Raw genomic sequence first — 22706 nt, 5'->3', positions numbered from 1 at the left:
GCTGCTAACTGGATCTTGAACTTTGCCATTGCCATGTACACACCATCCGGATTCAAGAATATCGACTGGAGAACTTATATCATCTATGGTGTCTTTTGCTTTGCCATGGCTGTTCATGTGTTTTTCGGATTCCCAGAAACTAGAGGTAAGAGATTGGAAGAAATTGGACAAATGTGGGCCGAGAAGGTTCCAGCTTGGAGATCAGGCTCATGGCAGCCAACTATTCCATTGGTATCCGATGTTGAGTTGGCTAGAAAGTTGAGTGTTGAACATAATGAAGAAAAATTGATGGAAGAAGATTCCAACACTGATGAAGAGCAAAGATAGAATTTTGCTCTGTTGCTTCCAAGGTTTGATTTCAATTCTTGTTTAACTCAGTTTATATAGTAGTGTTTCTTTGAAGTTTATGCTGTTTAACTTTATGCACTAGTCGAGTCGTAGATATTACTCATTAAAAAGATTTACGGAGAAGTGGGAGATGTAGTAGAGTACATTTTCTCTTTGCCCCTGGATAGAAAATAATGCATCCATTTTCGCTTCAAATGCTCATTTAGGAAGTGAAATTTCCCGACTCCAAAAATATTCCGACAAACGTTTTGAATCGGATATATTTATTCTTATGTTTAGATTTAAAAGACACACACCCTCCCTTAATTTGGGGAGGACAATGAAAACAAAAAAAAAGGAATGAATGGTTCGGGGTTTAGATCGCATAAACGCCGTATTATTGTCTGATTAACTATGGCTGATTAATCGACACAAGCTCCCCCGCTTATATTTCGTTTCATTCGGAAGAATCAAAGTACAGGAAAAGAAAAGACGCCTTTGTGGTGTGTCATGGAAAAACTATTGTTCCATGAAAGATGTAACCATTACATCAGCTCCATGATCGAGATTCAGTTCTTGAATGTCTCCACTTCTAGGTATAATAGATATTTTTGAGTCATATGAGTACCGGGATTGGAAGGAACACCTTTGATTAGTATTTATGTAGCATTCTAAGTAGAACATCAATCAAACTAGAACTTTATTTGCATTTGTGAGAATCATATAAACAAACTAGTATGATTAAAGAAAGACTTAGTACTGGATGAAAGAAATCTTGGGAGTAATAAAACCCCAGGTTTTGGCTGGTCAACGAACAGTTTTATTTGAAATTAATCCGTTTCTTTTTATCATTAAGGCGTAATATCTAAACCAAAATTCCTGCAACAATAACTGAACTAAGTTCTTCTCCACTTGTTTCCTACATGACCCACTTGTTTCTGGTTTCTATTTTTAACTTCAAAAACACGGCTAACGGAGTTAATAGCCCCCTTAAAGCTATACTAGAAGTAATTGTAAAAAACTCGTACTATAGCTTGGATTAAGTTAAGGAATCCCCGCTCAAGGATCAACATTAAAATTCAGCTGATTAATCTAATATAAATAGACAACTTAAGACTCTTTTAGAGCTGGTGGTATTTTCAAAGAGTCTCTCTTACTTTATTATTATTTTTTGCAACCATGTCCTCAAAATTAGAGCGTGCTTTTTCAAACTCAGCATTGGCAATAAGCCAAAAGTTGGATAAGTTCCCCAAGATATACAATGTTTATTTCATCGCTAGCATCTCCACCGTGGCTGGGTTAATGTTTGGTTTTGATATTTCTTCAATCTCGGCATTCATTGGTACAGACCCCTACAGACATTTCTTCAACTACCCCAGCTCAACCATCCAGGGTTTTATAACTGCATCAATGGCATTAGGTTCATTTTTCGGATCTATTGCTTCTGCATGTATTTCAGAGCCTTTTGGAAGGAGATTGTCGCTTTTGGTTTGTGCATTCTTTTGGATCGTTGGCGCTGCTATTCAATCATCGTCACAGAACCGGGCACAATTGATCATTGGTAGGATTATTGCCGGTTGGGGTGTCGGCTTTGGGTCCTCAGTAGCTCCAATATATGGTGCTGAGATATCACCAAGAGATAGAAGAGGTAGCATCAATGGATTTTTCCAGTTGAGTTTAACTGTTGGTATTATGATTATGTTTTATATTTCGTATGGATTAGGTAAAATCAATGGTGTTGCTAGTTTTAGAATCGCTTGGGGCATTCAAATTGTTCCTGGGTTAATTTTGGCTATCGGTTGTTTGTTTATCCCAGAATCACCCCGGTGGTTGGCAAAGCAAGGACGGTGGGGACAAGCTGAATTTATTGTTGCCAAAATCCAAGCAAAGGGCAACGCAGAAGATCCTGAAGTTTTGATTGAAATTGCCGAGATTAAGGAACAGTTGTTGATTGAAGAAGAAGCATCAACGTCAGTTGGGTATTCCACATTGTTTCACAAGAAGTATTACTTGAGAACACTTACGGCATTGTTTTCCCAAATTTGGCAACAATTGACAGGCATGAATGTGTTGATGTACTACATTGTCTATATCTTTGAAATGGCAGGCTATTCTGGAAATGCCAACTTAATTGCTTCTTCTATTCAGTATGTGTTGAATGTGGTTTGCTCCATTCCGGCTTTGATATTATTTGATAAATGGGGAAGACGGCCAGTTTTGATAGTTGGGGGCATTTTGATGACTACTTTCCAATTTGGATTGGCGGGTATTTTAGGTGCATACGCTCAACCGTGGGCTGATTCTGGAAATGATACAGTCAATATCAGGATCCCCGATAGTCAGAAATCTGCATCAAGAGGAGCCATCGCATGCTCTTACTTGTTTGTATGCTCCTATGCCATGACGTGGGGTGTTGGTATTTGGATTTATTGTTCTGAAGTTTGGGGCGACAACAGAATATCACAGAGAGGCAATTCGTTATCTACTGCAGCCAATTGGATTATCAATTTTGCCATTGGAATGTATACTCCGTCAGGGTTCAAGAATATTAGTTGGAGAACTTATATCATTTACGGAGTGTTTTGTGTGACAATGTCGCTCCATGTTTACTTTGGTTTCCCAGAAACTAGAAACAAGAGGTTGGAGGAGATTGGTCAAATGTGGGCTGAGAAAGTACCAGCGTGGAGATCAGCAACTTGGCAACCAACAATACCAATTGCTTCTGATTCAGAAATTGGAGGAAAAGTAAGCCTTGAGTATAAGGAAAATGTAGAAGCTCAATCAGAGAATGTAGAAGCTCAATCGGCATGAATGAATAACTTGGATGGATGTATATCTGTCGTTTAAATAGCGTGGTAAATCTGAAAATGTTTGTTTTTCCATTTTGAACAGGAGAGATTAACAAGAGGGCAAGATGAATTGAATAGTAAAGGACAAACTTCGCTGAAGGAGCGTATACTGAGCAACCACAGTACGACCAGCACGGACTTTCTCATACCCCACAATGCCATTATAAGGTAAGTACACAAAACCAAAGCGGAAAAATTGTGTGTTCTCCCCTCTAAGTTTCATCATCAGTGAACGGGGCAACCAATGGAGATTTCTGCTTTACACAGTGGAAAGTTTTAAGTTGAAAGGAGAATGCGGCAGGGGTATACTTTCAATGATACCAAAGCTTGCTTATCAAAGACATGGGTTGCTAGTAGAAGACTCGGTCAGGTAGAGGAAGCTTTAATAAAGAGGGGGAAGTCTATATTAACCAAAATTCTGTAAACATACACCTGTCACACAAGCTAGGCACTTATTAAAGAGTATTGTTGAAGGGCCAGTGTAGTTGTTATCCTTGATTCATTAAAAAAGGCATGAAATACGATTGACTGTGTCTTTGAAAAGCAGGAAAAAATACAACATGGTTGCACTTAGACTCTACAAACTACTTCATTTGTTGCATTTTGTTTGGGAGTAATACACGCGTGCGTGTCTAAATTTAAATCTAAAAACAAACAAACAAACTACAGCTATTGCAAACGTTTTTTTTCTCAAGGACAAAGTTCAAAATAGCTTTAAGCAAGGGGGTTCGGGGGGTTAGATAATAAAAGTTGTTCATACGAATGTGGGGAAAGAGAAAGAAGAAAGAGGGTGTTATTATTGGCGGAAGATAACCTCCATTCAGTTTAATTTATCAATTTCGGATTACAACATGCCATTTTGACTACATTGGCTATTTCCTGGAATTGTCATGGTTTTACTTTCTTAAATCAGAAATTGATTGTGACCTCTATTTGTGCCGCGTCGTTTTAACGTAATAACCACGAGGTATTACCAAATACAGTGAGATTGAAAGCACCCCAGTCGCGTCATACAGTAGCGTGAGTTTGCTGGTGGTTTGGTTAGTTTTTGCTTTATTAGCATCACGCGTTTTTGCTTACGGGAAAAAAAAACAAAAAAAATAAAAAAATGTTGGGGTAAAGAAACTAAACTATTACACAAAGACCCCAACAAATGTTCCACATTTTAGCATAATACAGACTAAATGGAACAATTAGAGTTCCAGCTTAGAAGGCACTTATAAATAATTCGAGGAGGGGATAACAAAGCGAAGTATAAATTAGCACAAGAGGGTGTTCGCTCTTAGTACATATAGATCACCTTATAGTAAATGCTGAGAGGGGTTAGTGGCAAAGTACCAGTGAATAATTTGCGGAATATCTTGGCTCTTCATAAGGCTTTTTACTCTTTTTTTGGAAGAGGTTATGCTATAGTTCATTTTCTTGCCTGGGCTTTAACAAACAAACAAACAAACAAAGCAAAACATTAGTCTCTAATTTGTTCCGGCTGGTGGCTAAGAATAATAAAAGGACAAAGCCAAAATTTCTCCACCTTCATGAAAGAATTTTTCCCCAGTTTTCCATTTTCTAAACAAAAAACAACTTATTTTGCAAATAGTGCATTTGGTAAAGACGTATTTAAATTTTGCTGGGGTTGTGGTGGTTGGGGTTTTCTTTAGGATCTTGTAGATCCATTGTTGTGTTATGTTGTGTTGTGTCATTGTTTGATGTTAACATATGGTAAAAATTGTTCCAGATTTGAATTGAGACGAAGGAGAAACTAAAAAGTTTATGCCAAGGAAAAAACCAGAAAAGACTAAAAACATAAAAAATAAAAGCATTCCGTTCAAAGGAAAACGAAACATTTTGTGAGAACATAAGAAATCAGAAAATCCGATGTCGTAAGTACAAGTAACTTCATTAAGGAAGTGACTGAAGAGCGTGCAATGAAAGCCCAACATTTTTACCGTTTAAGCTTACAAAGGATGGTGGCGGGAAACAGAATGCCACTATCTCTCTCCACACAGTTCCACAAAAGTAAAAGAGCTTCTTTGGATAAATGCTTTATCTTTGAGCAAATAATCCTTAAGCTTATTCCCGTCCATTCTGGTATCGAGAATTTTCAGTTTCTGACTTTTATGCAGAACATACTTTTTTCTGGATTCGGAATAATCATATCACATTATGTTACTTGTGTATCAGCATACTTTGTCTACGAAAAAACACAATCCCTCGCTCGGCAGAAGAATATTCTTCGAATTATTATTTCGGCTGTTCCTGGGAGCAGTTATCTTTTATTTATTTCTTTTTGTGCAGCAATTTCAGCCTTATATCCTCGAAGCATGCAGGGTAGACACTACCTTCAGTCATACGTGTGTGTGTGTAAAAGAAGCCATAAACCATAAGCAAACTCAGTCTAAACTTTGCTATCGCGGTGGAATCTCTTGCTTTTCAAATACGGCATTTCATACATGGATGTCATTCTTTTTAAAAATTTAGTTTAATATATATCTGGGCAAAACAAAGAAATTAGGCATTCGTCTTACCTGCATGAAATTTCTTTTTTAACCCCTTATACAGCTGTGCCGTATGCTAATTTTTACAGCCAAAACTTACTACAATAAAGCTATATTGTCCCAATTTGTATCGTGTTTTACATAAGAACAATGCGTGTATTGTTTATCCCTTCTTTTTTAGATCTTTGCAAGTGGTGGGGAAAAACAATATAATAAAATACCATACAATATACAACATACAATAAGCTATTTACTAAATTTCGGAAGTTTATATTGTCTTTCTTAGTAAACAAGTATCAACAATAAAGCTTGTTTTTCTTTACTGTAACAAACATATGGTGATTTGCCGCCGTGTAAGAAAAGCTCTCCTCCCCCCTCACCCAAATTCTGCAATATAAATAGACGGACAAATTTCCCTTGATCAGCTACTTCTTCAATTTTACTCTCCCCTCATTATCATCTGTTGTTTCACCTGTTCATTCAATTGTTTTGCAACATCTTAGCTACTACTATCAAACATGTCGTCGAGAATTGAGCGTATGTTCTCTGGCCCAGCCTTGACATTGGCCAACTACTTGGACAAGCTTCCCAAGATATACAATGTCTACTTCATCGCCAGTATCTCCACTATTGCTGGTTTGATGTTTGGTTTTGACATTTCATCCATGTCAGCCTTCATTGGTAGCGACCCATATAAACACTACTTTAATACTCCAAGCTCGACAATTCAAGGTTTTATCACTGCGTCTATGGCGTTGGGGTCCATTTTTGGGTCTATTGCTTCGGCATTTGTTTCGGAACCATTTGGAAGAAGATTGTCTCTTATCATATGTTCATTATTATGGATGATTGGTGCTGCTGTTCAATCGTCATCACAAAATAGAGCCCAATTAATCATTGGTCGTATAATCTCTGGTTGGGGTGTTGGCTTTGGTTCATCCGTTGCTCCTATTTATGGAGCAGAGATTTCGCCCCGTAAAAGAAGAGGTACTGTTAATGGGTTTTTCCAATTTTCCGTCACTTTAGGTATCATGATTATGTTCTATATCTGCTATGGTACCGGTCAGATCAATGGTGTTGCAAGTTTTAGAATAGGCTGGGCAATCCAGATCATTCCTGGTTTGCTATTATTCTTTGGATGTCTTATTATTCCTGAATCACCACGTTGGTTGGCCAAACAAGGTAAATGGGAACAGGCTGAAGAAATTGTTACAAAGATTCAAGCCCATGGAAACCATGAAGATCCTGAAGTTTTGATTGAAATTGCTGAAATCAAGGAACAATTGTTGATTGACCAAGAAGCCAAAACTGTCGGTTATGGAACCTTGTTTAAGAAAAAGTTTCTTAAAAGAACAGTTACAGCCATCTTTGCCCAGATTTGGCAACAATTAACCGGTATGAATGTTATGATGTACTACATTGTCTACATTTTCCAAATGGCTGGATACACTGGAAACACCAATTTGATTGCTTCATCAATTCAATACGTGTTAAACGTTGTTTGTACAATTCCGGCATTGATCTGTTTCGACTACTTTGGAAGAAGGCCCGTGTTGATGCTTGGTGCACTTTTTATGTTGATCTTCCAATTTGGTCTTGCTGGTATTTTGGGCAATTATGCTGTTCCCTGGCCTGATTCAGGAACCGAGTCTGTTACCATCAGAATTCCCGACACCAACAAGCCAGCTGCTAGAGGTGCTATTGCATGCTGCTACTTGTTTGTTTGCTCGTTTGCGTCCACCTGGGGTGTTGGTATCTGGGTCTATTGTTCAGAAATCTGGGGTGACAACAGAATATCGCAAAGAGGTAACTCATTATCTACTTGTGCTAATTGGTGTTTCAATTTTGCTATTGCCATGTACACACCATCTGGTTTCAAGAACATCAATTACAGAACATACATCATCTACGGTGTCTTTTGTCTTGCCATGGGTCTTCATGTGTTTTTCGGATTCCCCGAGACCAAAGGAAAGAGATTGGAAGAAGTTGGACAAATGTGGGAAGAAAATATTCCAGCTTGGAAATCAGCTTCTTGGAGACCAACTATTCCTATTGATCCAGATTCAGAGTTAGCTAGAAAGTTGAGTGTTGAGCATAAGGAGACTGGTTCTCAATTGGACGAAAAAGTTCATGATGTTGACACCAACTCTGTTTGAGAAGGTGAGAAATTGCTAGTACGGTATTGTTTCAATTCTTGATTCTTAATGAGTTTTACTATCTTTTTCGTATAATTATGTTTAGTCTAACGATGAATGATTTTGAAAAATCTTGATGCTGTAGGAATTTGCAATTGTTCTCTTCTTCTTTTTGCTTGGTTTTCGGGTTAAAACTTAACTCCGATATTTTCTTTTTGGTTTGTACAAAACTATTGGGCCACCTAATGAAATCATGCATTTGAAAACGGGCCATAAAACTCATAAAACTCATCTCTCTATCGTCAATTGACTCTTTACTATCAACAATTTCACTTTTTCTTAGAAGGACTGTTTCCTAAGACGTGTTCAATAGCAGAGCAATATTTGCAGTGCATTTGCCATTAGATCCAAAGCACTTGAAATTAGGAACTGAGCAGTTAATATGGATTTCTGCTTTTTCCTTATAGGATGTATGTACGCCCACTATTCCTGAATCTATGGACCTATACCAATTTCAAAACACCACAGAGAATATACAATTCAATGGCATACTAACTTTAATCCAGTTCAGGAATTCAACAATGAATTATCAGATATAGGAAACATTCCTTGTTATTGTGGACGTTGCCACAACCAAAGTGCTTTTGCTGTACGTACGATAAACACAGTTACACTTTTCTTCATACCTGTCCTTCCATACTATTTTTCAAAGAGATTGGTTTGTAATATATGTGGCAATACTGGAGATTTAGATGATGTGATTATAGATCAGTTGAGAAGTGGTTATCCTGTGGCTATAGTGGGGTAAGACTTGCGACACTAATTTGGCTGTGATTTTTCTAGAGTATTAGCTCATGAAAGAGTTGAAACAAAGGTGTCATATATAGGTGTTTGAAGATGTTTAGGAAAGTGCATATAATTCACTTAATCTTTGACAAAAGGGATTAGCCGTAGGTATTGCAAAAACTCTACAGATGGAGCTTGTTACTTACTAAATCAGATGCCCATTGACTCTGGATATTCAGTAAGTGTATTATCTGGTCTGTCACTAAATTAGTGCCCCTTCTTCCAAAACATTGATTGTTGAGAACAGCTGTATTCCTCTAAGCTATCACAAGTAAGAGCAATCGATTAAAGAACAGCACCACGAGTACAGCACAGAGGGTGTACTTAGCTTCCGGGTATTGAGTCATTAACATGGAATTCGCGGCTCGTCTAATCTTAATAATTACGCGGCAATTACATCCGAGCTTTCCCTTTCATGAATATGAGAAAAGCCAAAGTAGTTACACAGCAACAAACTGCCACAAGTTAATAATCACATGAGCAACCGTTTGCCCCACTCCTTTTATGCAAGTCATTTTACACAATAGTGACCCCAGTAATTCCGAGCTGGTAGTAACACAATAAAAAGCCGTTTAAAACATATGATCTCCTTTGGGCAAAGAAAGCAACAAACAAAGAATTCTATTGTTCAAACTATGGAGTATTATGTAAGCACATTTTGCATCTGGTCACGGAAAACTTCAGGTAGGTGCCAACAATGTTTGCAGCCTGGGTTTTGATCGGTTGAAATGGATAAATCTTGTAACTATGGTCTGATTCTACTCAAATGGCACCATTTTGCAACAATTACATCATTGACACTGCTAAAAGGTCAATATCACCATTTGATTTAGCATTGAGGGAAGAAGGATGGTTTTCTTGACTGGAATATTTGGCTCTACCAACCTATATGGAGTTGTTGCAAAATGGTGCCAAAAAGTTTTAGCACAAGTAGGCGTATGTTAAGTTAATTTATATTCTTTCAACAGATTGGCTATAGAAATGACGGTTATTCTCTACGCATGAGAAATTAATTCTTTGAATGTTTGGTTTTGTACCTCCTATTTTATCCATTTTGATAGTTTTCTGTGACTTTTTTTAACCATTTGAAGGGGAGACGGTTACAATCATCCTTCCATTTGTTTCTTTGCTTCTGGTAATTGACTGCTATGATAGGCACAGCGATAATATAAATAGATGCCATATCATGTCATATTTTAGTACCACTGCTTCTTCTGCAAACTCATTTTTTACTTCGGACTGGTCCAAACGTAAACTATTTGCAACCATTAACTAAATACGCGCACTACAATTAGAAGAGACTGCTACTACTATCCCATCAAAAGAATGAGCTTTACACAACTTGCAGATTTGGTTAAACGTAACCGTGCCATTGACATTAACCCACCTCCTTCAGAATCAGACATCAACTTAACCAGCCACGGTAGTGATTGGTTGTGGGCAGCCTTTTCGGTGTTTGCTTTGCTTGCAATTTGCCATGGATTCATCTACAGCTTGACTAGTGTGCGCAAAAGCGGCATCAAGAAATCGTTGTTGACAATCCCCTTGTTCACCAACGCAGTTATGGCGTTTGCTTACTACACGTATGCTTCCAACTTGGGTTACACCTGGATCGACACCGAATTTCATCATGTGTCCACCGATAGAGGACTTTTTGCACGCCAAATCTTCTACACCAAGTTCATTGGCTGGTTCTTGAGCTGGCCATTGGTGTTGGTCATCTTCACCGTGACGACGCATACCAGCTTGACCGACGACAGAGAAGATATTTTGAAGAAGGCGTTGCAGGTGTTTTCCGCCATCTTTACCAGGTTCTTGACAATCGAGGTGTTTGTTTTGGGTTTGTTGATTGGTGCTTTGATCAGGTCGACCTACAAGTGGGGTTACTTTACTTTTGCTACAGTGGCTTTGTTGTTCACCATCTATCTCATTTGCGTTGACTTGCACAGAAGCTTCCAGTCTGTCAACAAGAGTTTAGTTGCTAACTTGGTTATTATTCTTGAGATTGTTGTTTGGATCTTGTATCCGGTGTGCTGGGGTTTGTCAGAGGGTGGTAATGTGATCCAACCGGACTCGGAAGCTGTGTTTTACGGTATTTTGGACCTCATCAACTTTGGATTTGTCCCGGTGATCTTGACCTGGATTGCCGTCAACACCATCGACGAAGATTTCTTCAGCAAGGTCTGGCACTTCCACTTGAACAACAATGTAACCACAGAACCCGATGCTGAGAAGTCTGTGGGCGACAACACTCCCAGACACTCTGGCGACACGACAGTGGCACCGGCAGGGGTGCACCAAGAAGAGGAGGAGCATGTCTAGATCAGGTGAGAGAGATGGTCGAGGGGAAGAGGGAGAATAGATTCTGGTCGTTATAGCCACCAGAGGTATGACAGTTTGCTTTCCATTTCATTTCGGGAGAATGATTCTAATTTCGTATACATTTTAATCTTTTAATATCAATGATTTGTTTGACATTGTTTTGTAGTTGTAATGTGTAAAGCGGCACAGTTGTGTCTTGTGCAACGAAGTTTGCTTGTGGCCTGTGCGCAAACAAAAGACACAATGGAAAATAATCTCGAATTTCATCTTGATCATCGACTTTATTTTTCAACCACACTCCATCCACTCTTGCTCCCAGCCCTATAACAAAGACCAATGCCACCCAAAACAGCAGCATCTTCCACTTCGTCGACAGCTAAAGTGCAACCAAACTCACCGGCACAGCAATTGACAGCGCTTCTCAAGACACAACAATTCTACTGGTACGTGGGCCATGCGTTGGCCATCTTGTTCTTTGCTTTGAGTTCGATTACTGCTATCTTGTTCAGAGAAGCCGCCTCCTTGAAGTACTACCGCTTCACTTTGTTGTCCATCATTGTTACCTACCTAATTGTATTGAAACAGGTGTATCTCAAGCACAACGCACCAAAAGTCTCCGCAGACAGGTTGGTCAGAGACGAGAACGTCCAGTACTTGAGCTTGGCCGTCATATTCTACATTGCTAGCTATATACTCAACAGCCAAGCGCAAACCGTGTTGTACTCCTACATCATTTTTTCCGTTTTCCATGCGCTCACCTATTTCCAAAACCACATATTGGCAATCGCCGTGCCTTCGATTCCGGCACAGCAACGGGTCAATGCACGCATCAACCACTTCACCACTCAGTTCAACCAACCTGCACTAGCCGCTGCGTCGACTGTGGAGATTGTGTTGGCGGTGACCACAGCCTTTGACGTGTTGTTTAACACACTTTTGTTGCTTTTGAAACGGAACATTGTCGAGTACGCTACCAAGGTGTTCCTCTTGGTTACAGTGGTTGTGTTTAACAAGCTTAGATATGACAACAACCAGTTCACCAAATCTGCCGTCAGCCAATTGGACCAGACATTGACCGGATACGTCAACCGGTTGAACAATGCACAATTGACTCAGAAGTACTTTGGGTTGAGAGAGAAGTTGATTCACTATTTAGCTTTGGTGCAGTTGCCTAAAGCAGAGAAGAAGACGCAATAAAAGTTTTCACCCATATTGTATAGTCTTGAGATAAAGAGAATGTCTGTGTATCATATAGTTTAAACAACATAACCAAAGTTGACAAAACACGGTAATCTCTAACAAAGTTCTCTCTCTTTAACTTATTCCTAATTGAAGGCACCTTCACTCAAAATGCTACTCAATGACGTTCACTAGATTCATTTGATATAATGTGGGCAAGCCTCTATTGAGCCAAGTGCACGCGAAGTAAGAAACAAAAAACAAAAGAGAAAAAAATCTCATCTCATTTGATTGTTCACAACTCCACCTTAATGTCCAAGAAACTCAAAGTCGACAAAATGGTTAAAATCTGTACTCATTCTGGTTCATTCCATGCTGATGAATCTTTGGCTGTATACATGTTGAAGCTTTTACCTCAATTTCAAAATGCTGAACTCGTGAGATCAAGAAACCCTCAAGATTGGGAATCGAGTGATATTGTCGTTGATGTCGGGGGAAAATATGATGGAACCAAGTTCTTTGATCACCATCAACGTGAATTTGATACCACATTTAATGAAAAATATCAAACCAAGTTGTCTTCTGCTGGTTTAGTTTACAAGCATTTTGGTAAAGATATCATCACCGAAGTTTTGGGATTGTCTTCCGATGACAAGAATGTGGAATTGTTGTACGACAAAGTCTACAAGGAGTTTATCGAAAGTTTAGATGCAAATGATAATGGAATTAGTAACTATCCTAAAGATGTCGAACCAAAGTTTAATGACAGGAATATCACATTGCCGTCCATAGTCTCGAAATTAAACCCAAGATGGAATGAAAGCTGTACTGATGCCGATTATGACCGTCAATTCAATGTTTCTAGCGAGTTGGTGGGTAAAGTGTTTGTCAATTTGTTGGAAGGATATGGTAAGGGTTGGCTTCCTGCCAAGTCTATCGTAGAAGAGGCCTTTAACAAAAGGTTTGAGGTTGATCCTAGTGGCGAAATCCTTGTATTGTCACAGTTCTGTCCCTGGAAAGAACATTTGTACGCAATTGAAAAGGAGAATAATGCTGAAGGTGCTATCAAGTTTGTCTTGTTCAAAGATTCTAGCAGTAAATGGAGAGTCTCAACCGTGAGTGTAACTTCAAGTTCATTCGAATTCAGATTGGGATTACCTGAACCTTTGAGAGGATTGAGAGATGAAGAGTTGAGTGAAAAGGCCGGTGTAGAAGGTTGTATTTTTGTTCATGCTGCTGGGTTTATTGGAGGTGCAATCTCGGAAGAAGCTGTTTTGAAATTGGCTAGAATGTCCTTGAAAAAGGATTAAGCTGAGAGCACAAACACAATGCGCTTCCTAGCGTTATATTTATTTGCATGGCTCAAGTGGAAGTGAGCTTTATTAGGCAATCTTTTGCGTATTTCCGTTCTGTGAAAATTTATTTGTGATGAAGCTGTGCCAAGAATTTTAGTTTGAACGAATTGAGTCTATTGTTGTAGACAAAGCGGATTCTTTAAGAGAAGCCTCTTTTTCTCAATAGAAGGAACGATGTTGTATCTCGTTTGTACAGCTTATCAGTCACAATTGTTTATTTATTTATAGAACAAATTTAAAAAATAAAAGTACACCCTAATTTTTGTTCATGCTGGAATCGAGGTCCAGAGAATGTTTTCTTTGTCAGTTGTCTTTGATTCAACAATTATAGAGGCACTATTTGAGCCTCACCGAGTGGGCTATGTTTGTACTATGGATCTAGAAGAGCTACAAATACCTCAAAACATAGCACGCTACATCAGCAAACACTGCCAAGAAATTATGTGATTAAGACCAAAAACTATTCGTCACCTGTTTTGCATCATTAACAGGAGCGATCGTATACAAATGCGAATTGGTATACAAATTTTTCTTGGGCATATTGAAGAAGACGCAATTACTCAAAACAGGAAGAGAATTGTTGCGCTTTGGAAGACTCACGCGTTAGAAAAATAAAAAAGAGCATCTGACGTTAGACCTATTTTACCGATTGACGGATATGGGCTAATCCACATCTTACAGTAACTATTAGGTGATGTAGGCAAATTTGTATTCACCATTGATTCAGACTGCTCGGAAATTAATCCACTTTTCTGCGCTACTGAACCCCTTTTCATTATTTAAAGAGTGTGCATAATTGTTCAAATTAGGCTTTATTTTTTGCGCGAAAAGCTTTTTTTTGCGCAATTGTAGTTTTATTTCAAAATATTAGTAATATTTCAACAAAGCAGAGACGAAAGTTGAAAACCAAAAAAAATTTCTGCAAGACAAAACTAAAATTTAAGCCATACTTTCTTCAGCAATATAAATTTAGAGCCACAACCCGCTCATTTATGATCCCAGTCTTATTCCTTCCCTTTCAAAAGCATATGTCAAAGTTTACTGCTATATAGCATCGAGTCAAAACAATACAAAAAGAAAAGAAAAGGAAAGGAAGCTGAACTATGAAGGATTCAAATGTACTTGAAATCCCTTTGGACCAAAGGGTTGGCTTAAAAGTGCGCAATTTGAGTGTTGCCGTAAAGTCAGAAGTTAAAAAGAAGGAGCCTTATCATGTGGATGAAAAGGATAATTTCAACGGAAAATCATCGAGAATACTTAATGACATATCATTCGATGTCAATAGTGGAGAGTTGATTGCCTTGATGGGAGGCTCGGGAGCAGGTAAAACCACTTTATTGCATACACTATCGCAGAGGACAAATGTGAAAAACAAGAAATTGGAGTATTCGGGAAGTATTCAATACACAAGAACCAATGACAGCATCCAGTATATTAAGCACGCTTATCTACTACAGACCGATTTCTTCCTTCCTGGTTTAACTGTCTTGGAAACTTTCCAAACACAAGCAGATTTAAGGTTACCACCAAATGTGAGCCAAGAGGAGAAACAAGAGTTGATAGATTACATTATTGATGTGTTGGAGTTGGGGCATTTGAAAAACACCAGGATTTGCGAATTTTCACTGCATGCAACAACATTATCTGGTGGTGAACAAAGAAGAGTGAGCTTGGCAATTCAGTTGTTGTCCCGTCCTTCACTATTGTTTCTTGATGAGCCAACCACAGGGTTAGACACCTCATCCTCATTAAAGTTGGTGAAATTGCTACATAAGCTTGCTTCCAATACATACGGCATAACTGTTATCTTATCGATCCACCAGCCTCGGCCAGAGATTTGTGACTTATTTGACAAGGTATGCTTATTGACAAAAGGTGGCCGATTGGTTTACTTTGGAAACCTAAAGGATGAAGCCATGAGCTATTTTTCGAAATTGGGTTATCCACCGGAGATGAACCAGCACATCAGTGACCATGTAATGAGCTTGTCTGTGAAAGATTCAAGTACTATCGACAACGAGCTGAGGTCAGCCGCAAGAATCAATCACTTAGTGGAAACTTGGAAGAATGATCACTATTACGAATACAACAGTACACCAAAAAAGGATCAAGCTCTGTTTTTGGCAAATTTGAAATTGTTTGCGACCCCCAAGCAGGACCAGATTTCCTTTATGCAAGAGCTTATAGTTCTGACAAAGCGGACATTCAAACTTACTTATCGTGATATCCAAACCCTCTTGGTGTTAAACCTTGGCTTTGTATTTCTAGCTGTAACGCTCGGATGGATGTTTTATCGTCCTAAGCATGATCTTGCTGGTATTAGGTCCTTAGTTTCTGTGCAATATGTTGTTTTGGAAGTGGTGGGATTCTGTGCCATGTTTATCGAAGTTGAAAGACTCTGGAATACGGATGGTGCTTACTTTTTCCGTGAGTACCAGGAACACGTTTTGAGTATTCCAGTTTTTATAATATCAAGAAGATTAGCCAAATTTTTGTTGGAAGACTTGCCCATGACGATCATTTTTTCAGTCATTACATTCTTTATGTGGGGACTCCGGGTAGGAGGTGGGTCACACTTTGGAATTTACTTTACTGTGACATTACTTGTGCAATTGGCATGTATGAGCAGTACTTTGTTGATATACGCCATATCTTCAAGCATGCCCATGTCGACCTTGTATATTAACTTGCTTTATCAAGTTCAGAATTCTGCTTCGGGTTATTTTGTCAATGCTAAAACCATGCCGGTTTATGTGCGGTGGGTGAAATACTTGGCATACTTTTGGTACGGTTTTGGTGCATTAACTGCAAATCAGTTTACAGATTGGGTTGGAGATTGTCCTTATGATGATGCGGATAGTTGTGCCGAGTATCATGGTAATGTCCAGTTACAAATTTGGGGATATCCTCAAAACTGGATTGCTGAACCAATTGGTATATTGATTGTATGGGTCACTGGATTTATAGTTCTTTCAGGTGTTGCTTTGAAGGTAAAGAATCTTGATGTGGGTATGGCCAAGACTAAAGCGAATAAACTTGGAGATGAAGACGAAACAAATGATGATGACAAGGAAAAGAAAGAAGAGGTAACTGATGATATTGTACAAGATGAACCAGCATTCAACTCGAATCCAACAAGCGCAACATGTATCGCTGCTAATGACAACTACCCCATTGATCTCGAGCTACACAATATACATTTGTCAATTAAGAAAAAGAAATTCTGGGGCAAACAGGTGGGTACCAAAACATTATTAAACAATGTTAATGCTGTTTTCAAGGCAAATTCGGTAAACTGTATCATGGGTCCATCTGGTAGTGGAAAGAGTACTTGTCTCAACTACTTGTCCAACCGGTTGGACAGGTCGGCGTCGTTTATACCATCAGGAGATATTAAAGTCAATGGTGTGCAAGATATTTCGCGCAGTGAGTTGAGTTGTATTTCAGCATACGTTACTCAACATGATAGCTCCTTGATTTCCAATTTGACTGTACGTGAAACATTATACTACCAAGCCAAGTTACGTTTACCTTTGGACCAACATTCATCTATTCCAAGGATTGTCAACAAATTGATTAGACAAACGGGATTGGTTGACTGCGCTGATACATTAGTTGGCGATGATTATGCCAAAGGTTTATCAGGTGGAGAAAAGCGGAGATTAAGTATTTCAATTCAGTTACTATCGAAACCTAAAGTATTGTTTTTAGATGAACCGACATCGGGGTTAGACTCGTCTACAGCAAAGGCCATTTTTAACTTGTTATCAGAATTGGCGATAGAAAATGGGACAACTGTGATTTTGACCATTCATCAACCAAGTGAAGAAATATTTTTAAGTTTTGGCAGTTTGTTGTTTTTGGGTAAAGGTGGCAATGTCATTTATAATGGAAGTGCTCATGGAATTGTTGAGTATTTGGCAAACCTTGGGTTTGCTAATCATAGTCAATTGAATATTGCTGATTACATCTTGGATTTAATTAGTCATAATTCTGAGGATGACGACCCACAAGCGGTTGATAATAGAACTGAAATGTTGATTAACAATTGGGCTTGCAATCGGGTGCATCAAAATGATAATGAGAAAGTTGTAGCCAGTGACCAACGTCAAGTAATTGATTTGTCCCAATTCTATTTCCAAAGACTACCATTCATTCATACATTTGCTACAGTAACCAACAGACAATTTTTGACATCATTTCGATCAAAGGATAGTATCATTAGTAGAATTGGGCAGACAATATTTCTTGCAATTGTCCACACATTGTTTTTTGCACCATTGAAAAACACGCAAGATGGTATTAACAACAGATTAGGTTTGATTCAAGAAGTGTTGAATCTATATTTTGTTGGGTTCGTCAACAATATCAGTTTATACCCATTTGAAAGAGACTTGTTTTACCAGGAGTATAAGGATGGCATTTATGGAGTATCAGAATTTGGAATATCCTATTTACTCAATGAATTTCCAACCGAAATCATACCAAGCTTCTTTTTCGCGGCATTGATTGTGTTTGTTTGTGGGTTACCTCGAAATGCCGCCATGTATTTTGCCATGTTTGCCACTGGCTTTGTATCGATAAATTGTGGTGAATCGATTGGTATTTTCTTCAACAGTATCTTCAAACACATGGAAGTTGCTACCAACGTATTGTCGAATCTTATCATTATTGCTGTTTTCATGGGTGGTACAATGTCGTTGCATATGCCCAATTTTTTCAAAGCCATGAATTATTTGAGTCCCATGAAATACGCGGTGTCGATATGTGCTAATTTGGGATTCAAGAGCCAAATGTTTTCATGTGGTTCTACTGGTGAATGTAGCTTACAAACAGGACACGATGTATTGCTGTACTACAATTTGGAAGCAAACATTGGTGCTATGTTTGGTGGCTTATTTGCCTGTCTTGTGGTGTATAGATTGCTTGCCATTGGTTCAATTTATGTCAGGGTCAAATGGTTTTAATGTTGGGGCTGTATTAATATAGAATTTGTAATAATAGCCGTTTCTTCCAAAGAAAAGTTTTCATTGCTTTGTAAGTGTCTCAAAGTCCTATTGTGGCTTTTTGCACCACCCACCCTTTGTATAAGGCGGGGAAGAGAATCTTAGGTGTATTTACGAATATTACACAAATTTGCCGTTTTCATCTCGGATGTATATGTCCGAACAGATGAAAGTTCTGTATCTCCGAATGAAATCTCTCCTTGATAGTTTTTGCGGGTTTCCAAAATGAACCACGCTGTTCTAATAAATAGAAGCCACAAAGAGCTACTATTTATTATAAACGTTTGCCGGATGTTTCTTTCTGTTGAGTATTGAAGATGGGTGGTGTAATGTGTGTATGGGAAAGTAAAGTCCGAAAATTAACAAAAAAAAAATCAAATTAAGCAAGGAGGATTTAATTTTGTGCAACTTAAATAAACATCCAGAAAAGGGATGGAGGCAGTCCCACCACCTGGAAACACGTCGAGGTTGTTAACGGCCTTCTGAAAGAGTATGGGCCCTTTTCCATATTCATTGCAGGTGTCGGACCTCTTATTGGATTGTAAGGGAATAGATGTTGGGTAGCTCTGGTTTCGTAATTGGATTGTGTGGGCAATTGGAAAGGAGGTACAAAATATTATTTTCTTCGTGATTTTACAGTACTACAATGTATAATAATCAATCAATCAATTGATTGATTAATCATTTCATATACCGAGACATTCTAAGCAGCCCAGGATTCTAATACTTGATTCTCTTGTGTACTAATTTCTAACTGGTGTCTTAACCAAATTTTAGAAAAGGAAGCATAAAGAACACAAAGGAAGGGACATAATAATTGTTTTTTGTTATCTATCCATCTCTCCCTCTGTATTATCCAAAAGAGCCACAACTGAATTAAATATCAACAACAAAACTAAAAACTAAAAACTAAAATAAACAAAAACGAAAAACAATTTCCAAAAGATCTATAACTTATCTTTTCTTTACAAAGGTAAAGTACTACTCAACGACTATTCTACAGAGGAGTAGTTAACCATCATCAAATAATAACTACCGTAATAGTATCCACATCCATAAGCAACTGTTCACCTTACGAAAACAACATAATCAACCAACCATACTTCCAATCCCCCCCTTTGTGCTTCCCTATTTCTAGATGTATCAGTATACAATAGAAGCACCGACTGATGCGAACACGGTGCAAATCACTGGTACTTTTGACAACTGGTCCAAGAGTCTTCCAGAAATTACTACAGAACCGTTTGAACAAACTATTGAACTTGCTGAGAAACAAGATATTGTATTCAAGTTTATCATAGATGGCAATTGGACAACCCTTGATTCATACCCTGTTGTTACTGATGAACATGGAAATGCTAACAATGTTGTGAATGCTGAGCATTTAATCTTGGTTGAAGAGGAAAAGGAAGAAGATCCTAAAATTAAGGACAGTTTGAAACTTGATGATGAAGGAAGTGAGGTTGTCCAAGTGGAGAATCCTGTTGTTTTAGCTGTAACTGACGGAGAAGAAGAATCAAGCAATGTCAAGGATAAGGTGATCGATGACGGTAAGCGTGGTGGTACAAAGGTTAGCCAAGATCTGTTTGCACTTCACGAAGAGGAAGAGAATATTAAGGAATATGAGGCACCTGAATCAGCTAAAAATGAAGCTCTGGCTGCTCACACTGGTACTGGAATTGATCCTACATCATCTTCGTCCTCTTTTGCAGCAGTTTCAAGTCCACCCACCTCTTCCGATTTTGAGCATATTAATGGGTCACCCAGTGCAGAGGAAACCACTACCCATGAGAGTAAAACACTTGGCAGTCAAATTGGCAGTCAAATTGGCCCTCAAGAAACTAAGTCCACTACAAAGCCGCCAGCTACTGCTATCTCTTCAACCACAAATGCAACTGCTGGGAAGAAGCCAGAAAAACCCACTTTGTTGGCGCATCCTTCAGAATCTACTCTTAGAGCACCAGCATCATCAGGTAACCATACACCAGTTGGTGAATCAAGCTCGTCATCAACCACATCTAACGCACCAGAGTCGTCTAACTATCCACCAAGAATCCCTGGATCGTTTGATAGTAGACCACAGCTTGAGAGACAAACTAGTGGTGGTAAGAAACGAGAAAGTCTTATTTCCAAATTCAAGAGTTTGTTCAAATAGAGGATAAGGGTGATTGTGGTGGATACAAGGGTGGAAGAAAGATATGGCTAGCTATTAATTTTTAATCAAGGGTGCAGATAAATTGCACTCTCGTAAATTTACAACAGTTAATTTACACAGCTTTGCCTTGGCTGTAATTGTAATAGCCTTTTGTTTATTTTGTAGCTTTTATACTAATATATTAAACAAACAATAAAAGCGTAGTTGTATGAGAGTCAAAGAAAATGCCCCTAAACCTGCAGCTCATGTTTGCAGAATTAGAAACCATGTCGAGATTTAATATAGACTCGAATCTTGTTATTTAAACACTAACCTCCAGCTAATTAATAATTCTATCCATCATATCATCGCCCAAAAGTTTCTCTCCTCAATTCTTCTTTTTCTTTTTCTTATTCTTCTTCTTTGATCCTGTGGCTGTTGTATTCTCTTGAGCAACAGGTGTATTCTCCTTACTTACAACAGCATCATCACCACCACCACCAGTAGCATTGGTCTTGTTTTCTTCAACTGCAGCCTCCGGCACATACTTGGTATTCGACATCAAACTAGCCAATCCCAACCCATTACTGTTAACTCCTTGTGGACCCAATACGTTTAATATACGACTGAATTCCTTTTGCTTTGTAGTTTTGTATTTCAAACATTTACCACTATGAGGTTCGAATAATTTGATATTTATCGTGTGTGTCGATGGTGCATGTTTTGTACTGGATGAAGCCTCATTATCAACCTTGGAGGGTGATTTCTTGTTTGATAAATTTTTGGCGGTGTTGGAATAAGTTATTGAAAGTGTTGTTGATGGGAAATTGGCAACCAAGTCAGTGGACAATTCAAAGAATTCATCTAAATCTTTGGTCGTCGGCATTGCACTTGTGATTTGTATGTATGTATGTATATACGTATGTGTGTGTGTGTGTATGTCGGTATGGGAAAAAGATTTGAAATTTGGTTTCAAAAATTTTCTGCCATGAAATATTTCGATTTCGATTGTGTCTCTGTTCAAGTAAATTGTTTAACTTATACAAATTGTATATCAACTACTTGTTATATTTACATTACAATTCTACCTGTATCTGACCCCAGGACCCTTCTCTTGTCTTGCCTGCAACTTTTGCTGACGTTTACTTAACCCAGACTTGTCTTTCTTTGCAGCGGCACCGGCATCACCATCTGCACCTGCTGCTTGTTGTCCCCCACCACCCGATTTCTTAAAGAAAGGCAAGACAAATCCAGCGATTTTATAAGTAGCATATCCCGGTATCATAGCATACCCCCACCATACTTTATTACTTCCGAAGAGAACCATCAATACATCTAAAATCCAAGTCAAGTAAATGACATCAAAACAATATTCGAACAATGTACCCTTTTGTAAAATATCAGATCCTGCAGTAATCACTTTCCCATCGGGACCAATTTTGGGTAATCCTGATGACTCTAATACATATTGAAGAACAAAACTAGGTGTGGAAAGTAAAATATAAAAGATGGATCTTGATGGACGACGGAAGTAAAAAATTGCAATGATTGCAAGTAAATTGATAGTTGCTGCAATGTATCGAAATTGGTACAATATAGACTTGTTTCTGGTGGCTAGTTTCTTCTGACTACCTGCTGACATCTTAGGCGAGGGATGATTATTAGATACAGTTTGACTTTGAAGTGAAGGCAGAGGCGTAAAGTAGTAGTGTGACAACTAAAATTGTGAAATTTTGTTTGTTATTATTTTTATGAGAACTACTGTTGATCCTGGGAACAAACTGGCCAAATGACATAGGCTGTCTTCATCTAGGATTACTACATTCATACAGGAAGCTATTCATAATACAATACTTAATATTACAAATCAAATTTGACTATACAAGTTATTCATAAAGAACCCAGTGTTCAAGATTATGAAAACACTTCTATACTTTCGCCACACATCAAAAAAAGCTGTTTTATAAAATGATACTTTATTGCGTCTTCTTCTCCGCTTTAGGCAACTGCACCAAAGCTAAATAGTGAATCAACTTCTCTCTCAACCCAAAGTACTTC

The 22706-nt window shown here is 38.4% G+C and overlaps 10 protein-coding genes across 10 annotated transcripts; 8 read left to right on the top strand and 2 right to left on the bottom strand. All coding sequences in view use genetic code 12, as the record gives it.

Moving 5' to 3' along the window:
* Window positions 1-33: 33 nt before the first annotated feature.
* CANMA_004003 (uncharacterized protein) lies at window positions 34-327 on the top strand (the record flags this gene model as incomplete). Its single annotated transcript, XM_051816234.1, has 1 exon — window positions 34-327. The coding sequence occupies one exon, from the start codon at window positions 34-36 to the stop codon at window positions 325-327; it is 294 nt and encodes a 97-aa protein (XP_051670407.1).
* A 1179-nt stretch (window positions 328-1506) lies between these two features.
* Window positions 1507-3138, top strand: CANMA_004002 (sugar porter family MFS transporter; the record flags this gene model as incomplete). Its single annotated transcript, XM_051816233.1, has 1 exon — window positions 1507-3138. The coding sequence occupies one exon, from the start codon at window positions 1507-1509 to the stop codon at window positions 3136-3138; it is 1632 nt and encodes a 543-aa protein (XP_051670406.1).
* Window positions 3139-6189: 3051 nt separating this feature from the next.
* CANMA_004001 (sugar porter family MFS transporter) lies at window positions 6190-7827 on the top strand (the record flags this gene model as incomplete). The annotated part of the gene is made up of 1 exon (XM_051816232.1): window positions 6190-7827. The coding sequence occupies one exon, from the start codon at window positions 6190-6192 to the stop codon at window positions 7825-7827; it is 1638 nt and encodes a 545-aa protein (XP_051670405.1).
* Window positions 7828-9978: 2151 nt separating this feature from the next.
* Window positions 9979-10974, top strand: HSP30 (Hsp30p; the record flags this gene model as incomplete). Its single annotated transcript, XM_051816231.1, has 1 exon — window positions 9979-10974. One exon carries the CDS (start codon window positions 9979-9981, stop codon window positions 10972-10974), a length of 996 nt encoding a protein of 331 aa, XP_051670404.1.
* Window positions 10975-11310: 336 nt separating this feature from the next.
* On the top strand, window positions 11311-12171 carry CANMA_003999 (uncharacterized protein; the record flags this gene model as incomplete). The annotated part of the gene is made up of 1 exon (XM_051816230.1): window positions 11311-12171. One exon carries the CDS (start codon window positions 11311-11313, stop codon window positions 12169-12171), a length of 861 nt encoding a protein of 286 aa, XP_051670403.1.
* Window positions 12172-12464: 293 nt separating this feature from the next.
* Window positions 12465-13463, top strand: CANMA_003998 (uncharacterized protein; the record flags this gene model as incomplete). Its single annotated transcript, XM_051816229.1, has 1 exon — window positions 12465-13463. One exon carries the CDS (start codon window positions 12465-12467, stop codon window positions 13461-13463), a length of 999 nt encoding a protein of 332 aa, XP_051670402.1.
* Window positions 13464-14611: 1148 nt separating this feature from the next.
* Window positions 14612-18475, top strand: ROA1 (Roa1p; the record flags this gene model as incomplete). The annotated part of the gene is made up of 1 exon (XM_051816228.1): window positions 14612-18475. The coding sequence occupies one exon, from the start codon at window positions 14612-14614 to the stop codon at window positions 18473-18475; it is 3864 nt and encodes a 1287-aa protein (XP_051670401.1).
* A 1177-nt stretch (window positions 18476-19652) lies between these two features.
* Window positions 19653-20669, top strand: CANMA_003996 (uncharacterized protein; the record flags this gene model as incomplete). Its single annotated transcript, XM_051816227.1, has 1 exon — window positions 19653-20669. One exon carries the CDS (start codon window positions 19653-19655, stop codon window positions 20667-20669), a length of 1017 nt encoding a protein of 338 aa, XP_051670400.1.
* Window positions 20670-21036: 367 nt separating this feature from the next.
* Window positions 21037-21534, bottom strand: CANMA_003995 (signal recognition particle subunit; the record flags this gene model as incomplete). Its single annotated transcript, XM_051816226.1, has 1 exon — window positions 21037-21534. One exon carries the CDS (start codon window positions 21532-21534, stop codon window positions 21037-21039), a length of 498 nt encoding a protein of 165 aa, XP_051670399.1.
* Window positions 21535-21732: 198 nt separating this feature from the next.
* Window positions 21733-22290, bottom strand: CANMA_003994 (uncharacterized protein; the record flags this gene model as incomplete). The annotated part of the gene is made up of 1 exon (XM_051816222.1): window positions 21733-22290. One exon carries the CDS (start codon window positions 22288-22290, stop codon window positions 21733-21735), a length of 558 nt encoding a protein of 185 aa, XP_051670398.1.
* Window positions 22291-22706: the final 416 nt, after the last annotated feature.

Source organism: Candida margitis, assembly GCF_024628925.1.
Source record: "Candida margitis strain CBS 14175 chromosome Unknown scaffold99, whole genome shotgun sequence".
NCBI classification, from domain to species: Eukaryota; Fungi; Ascomycota; class Pichiomycetes; order Serinales; family Debaryomycetaceae; genus Lodderomyces; species Lodderomyces margitis.
The sequence above is the reverse complement of the archived record's forward strand: the minus strand, read 5'-3'. Positions and strand labels throughout refer to the sequence as shown.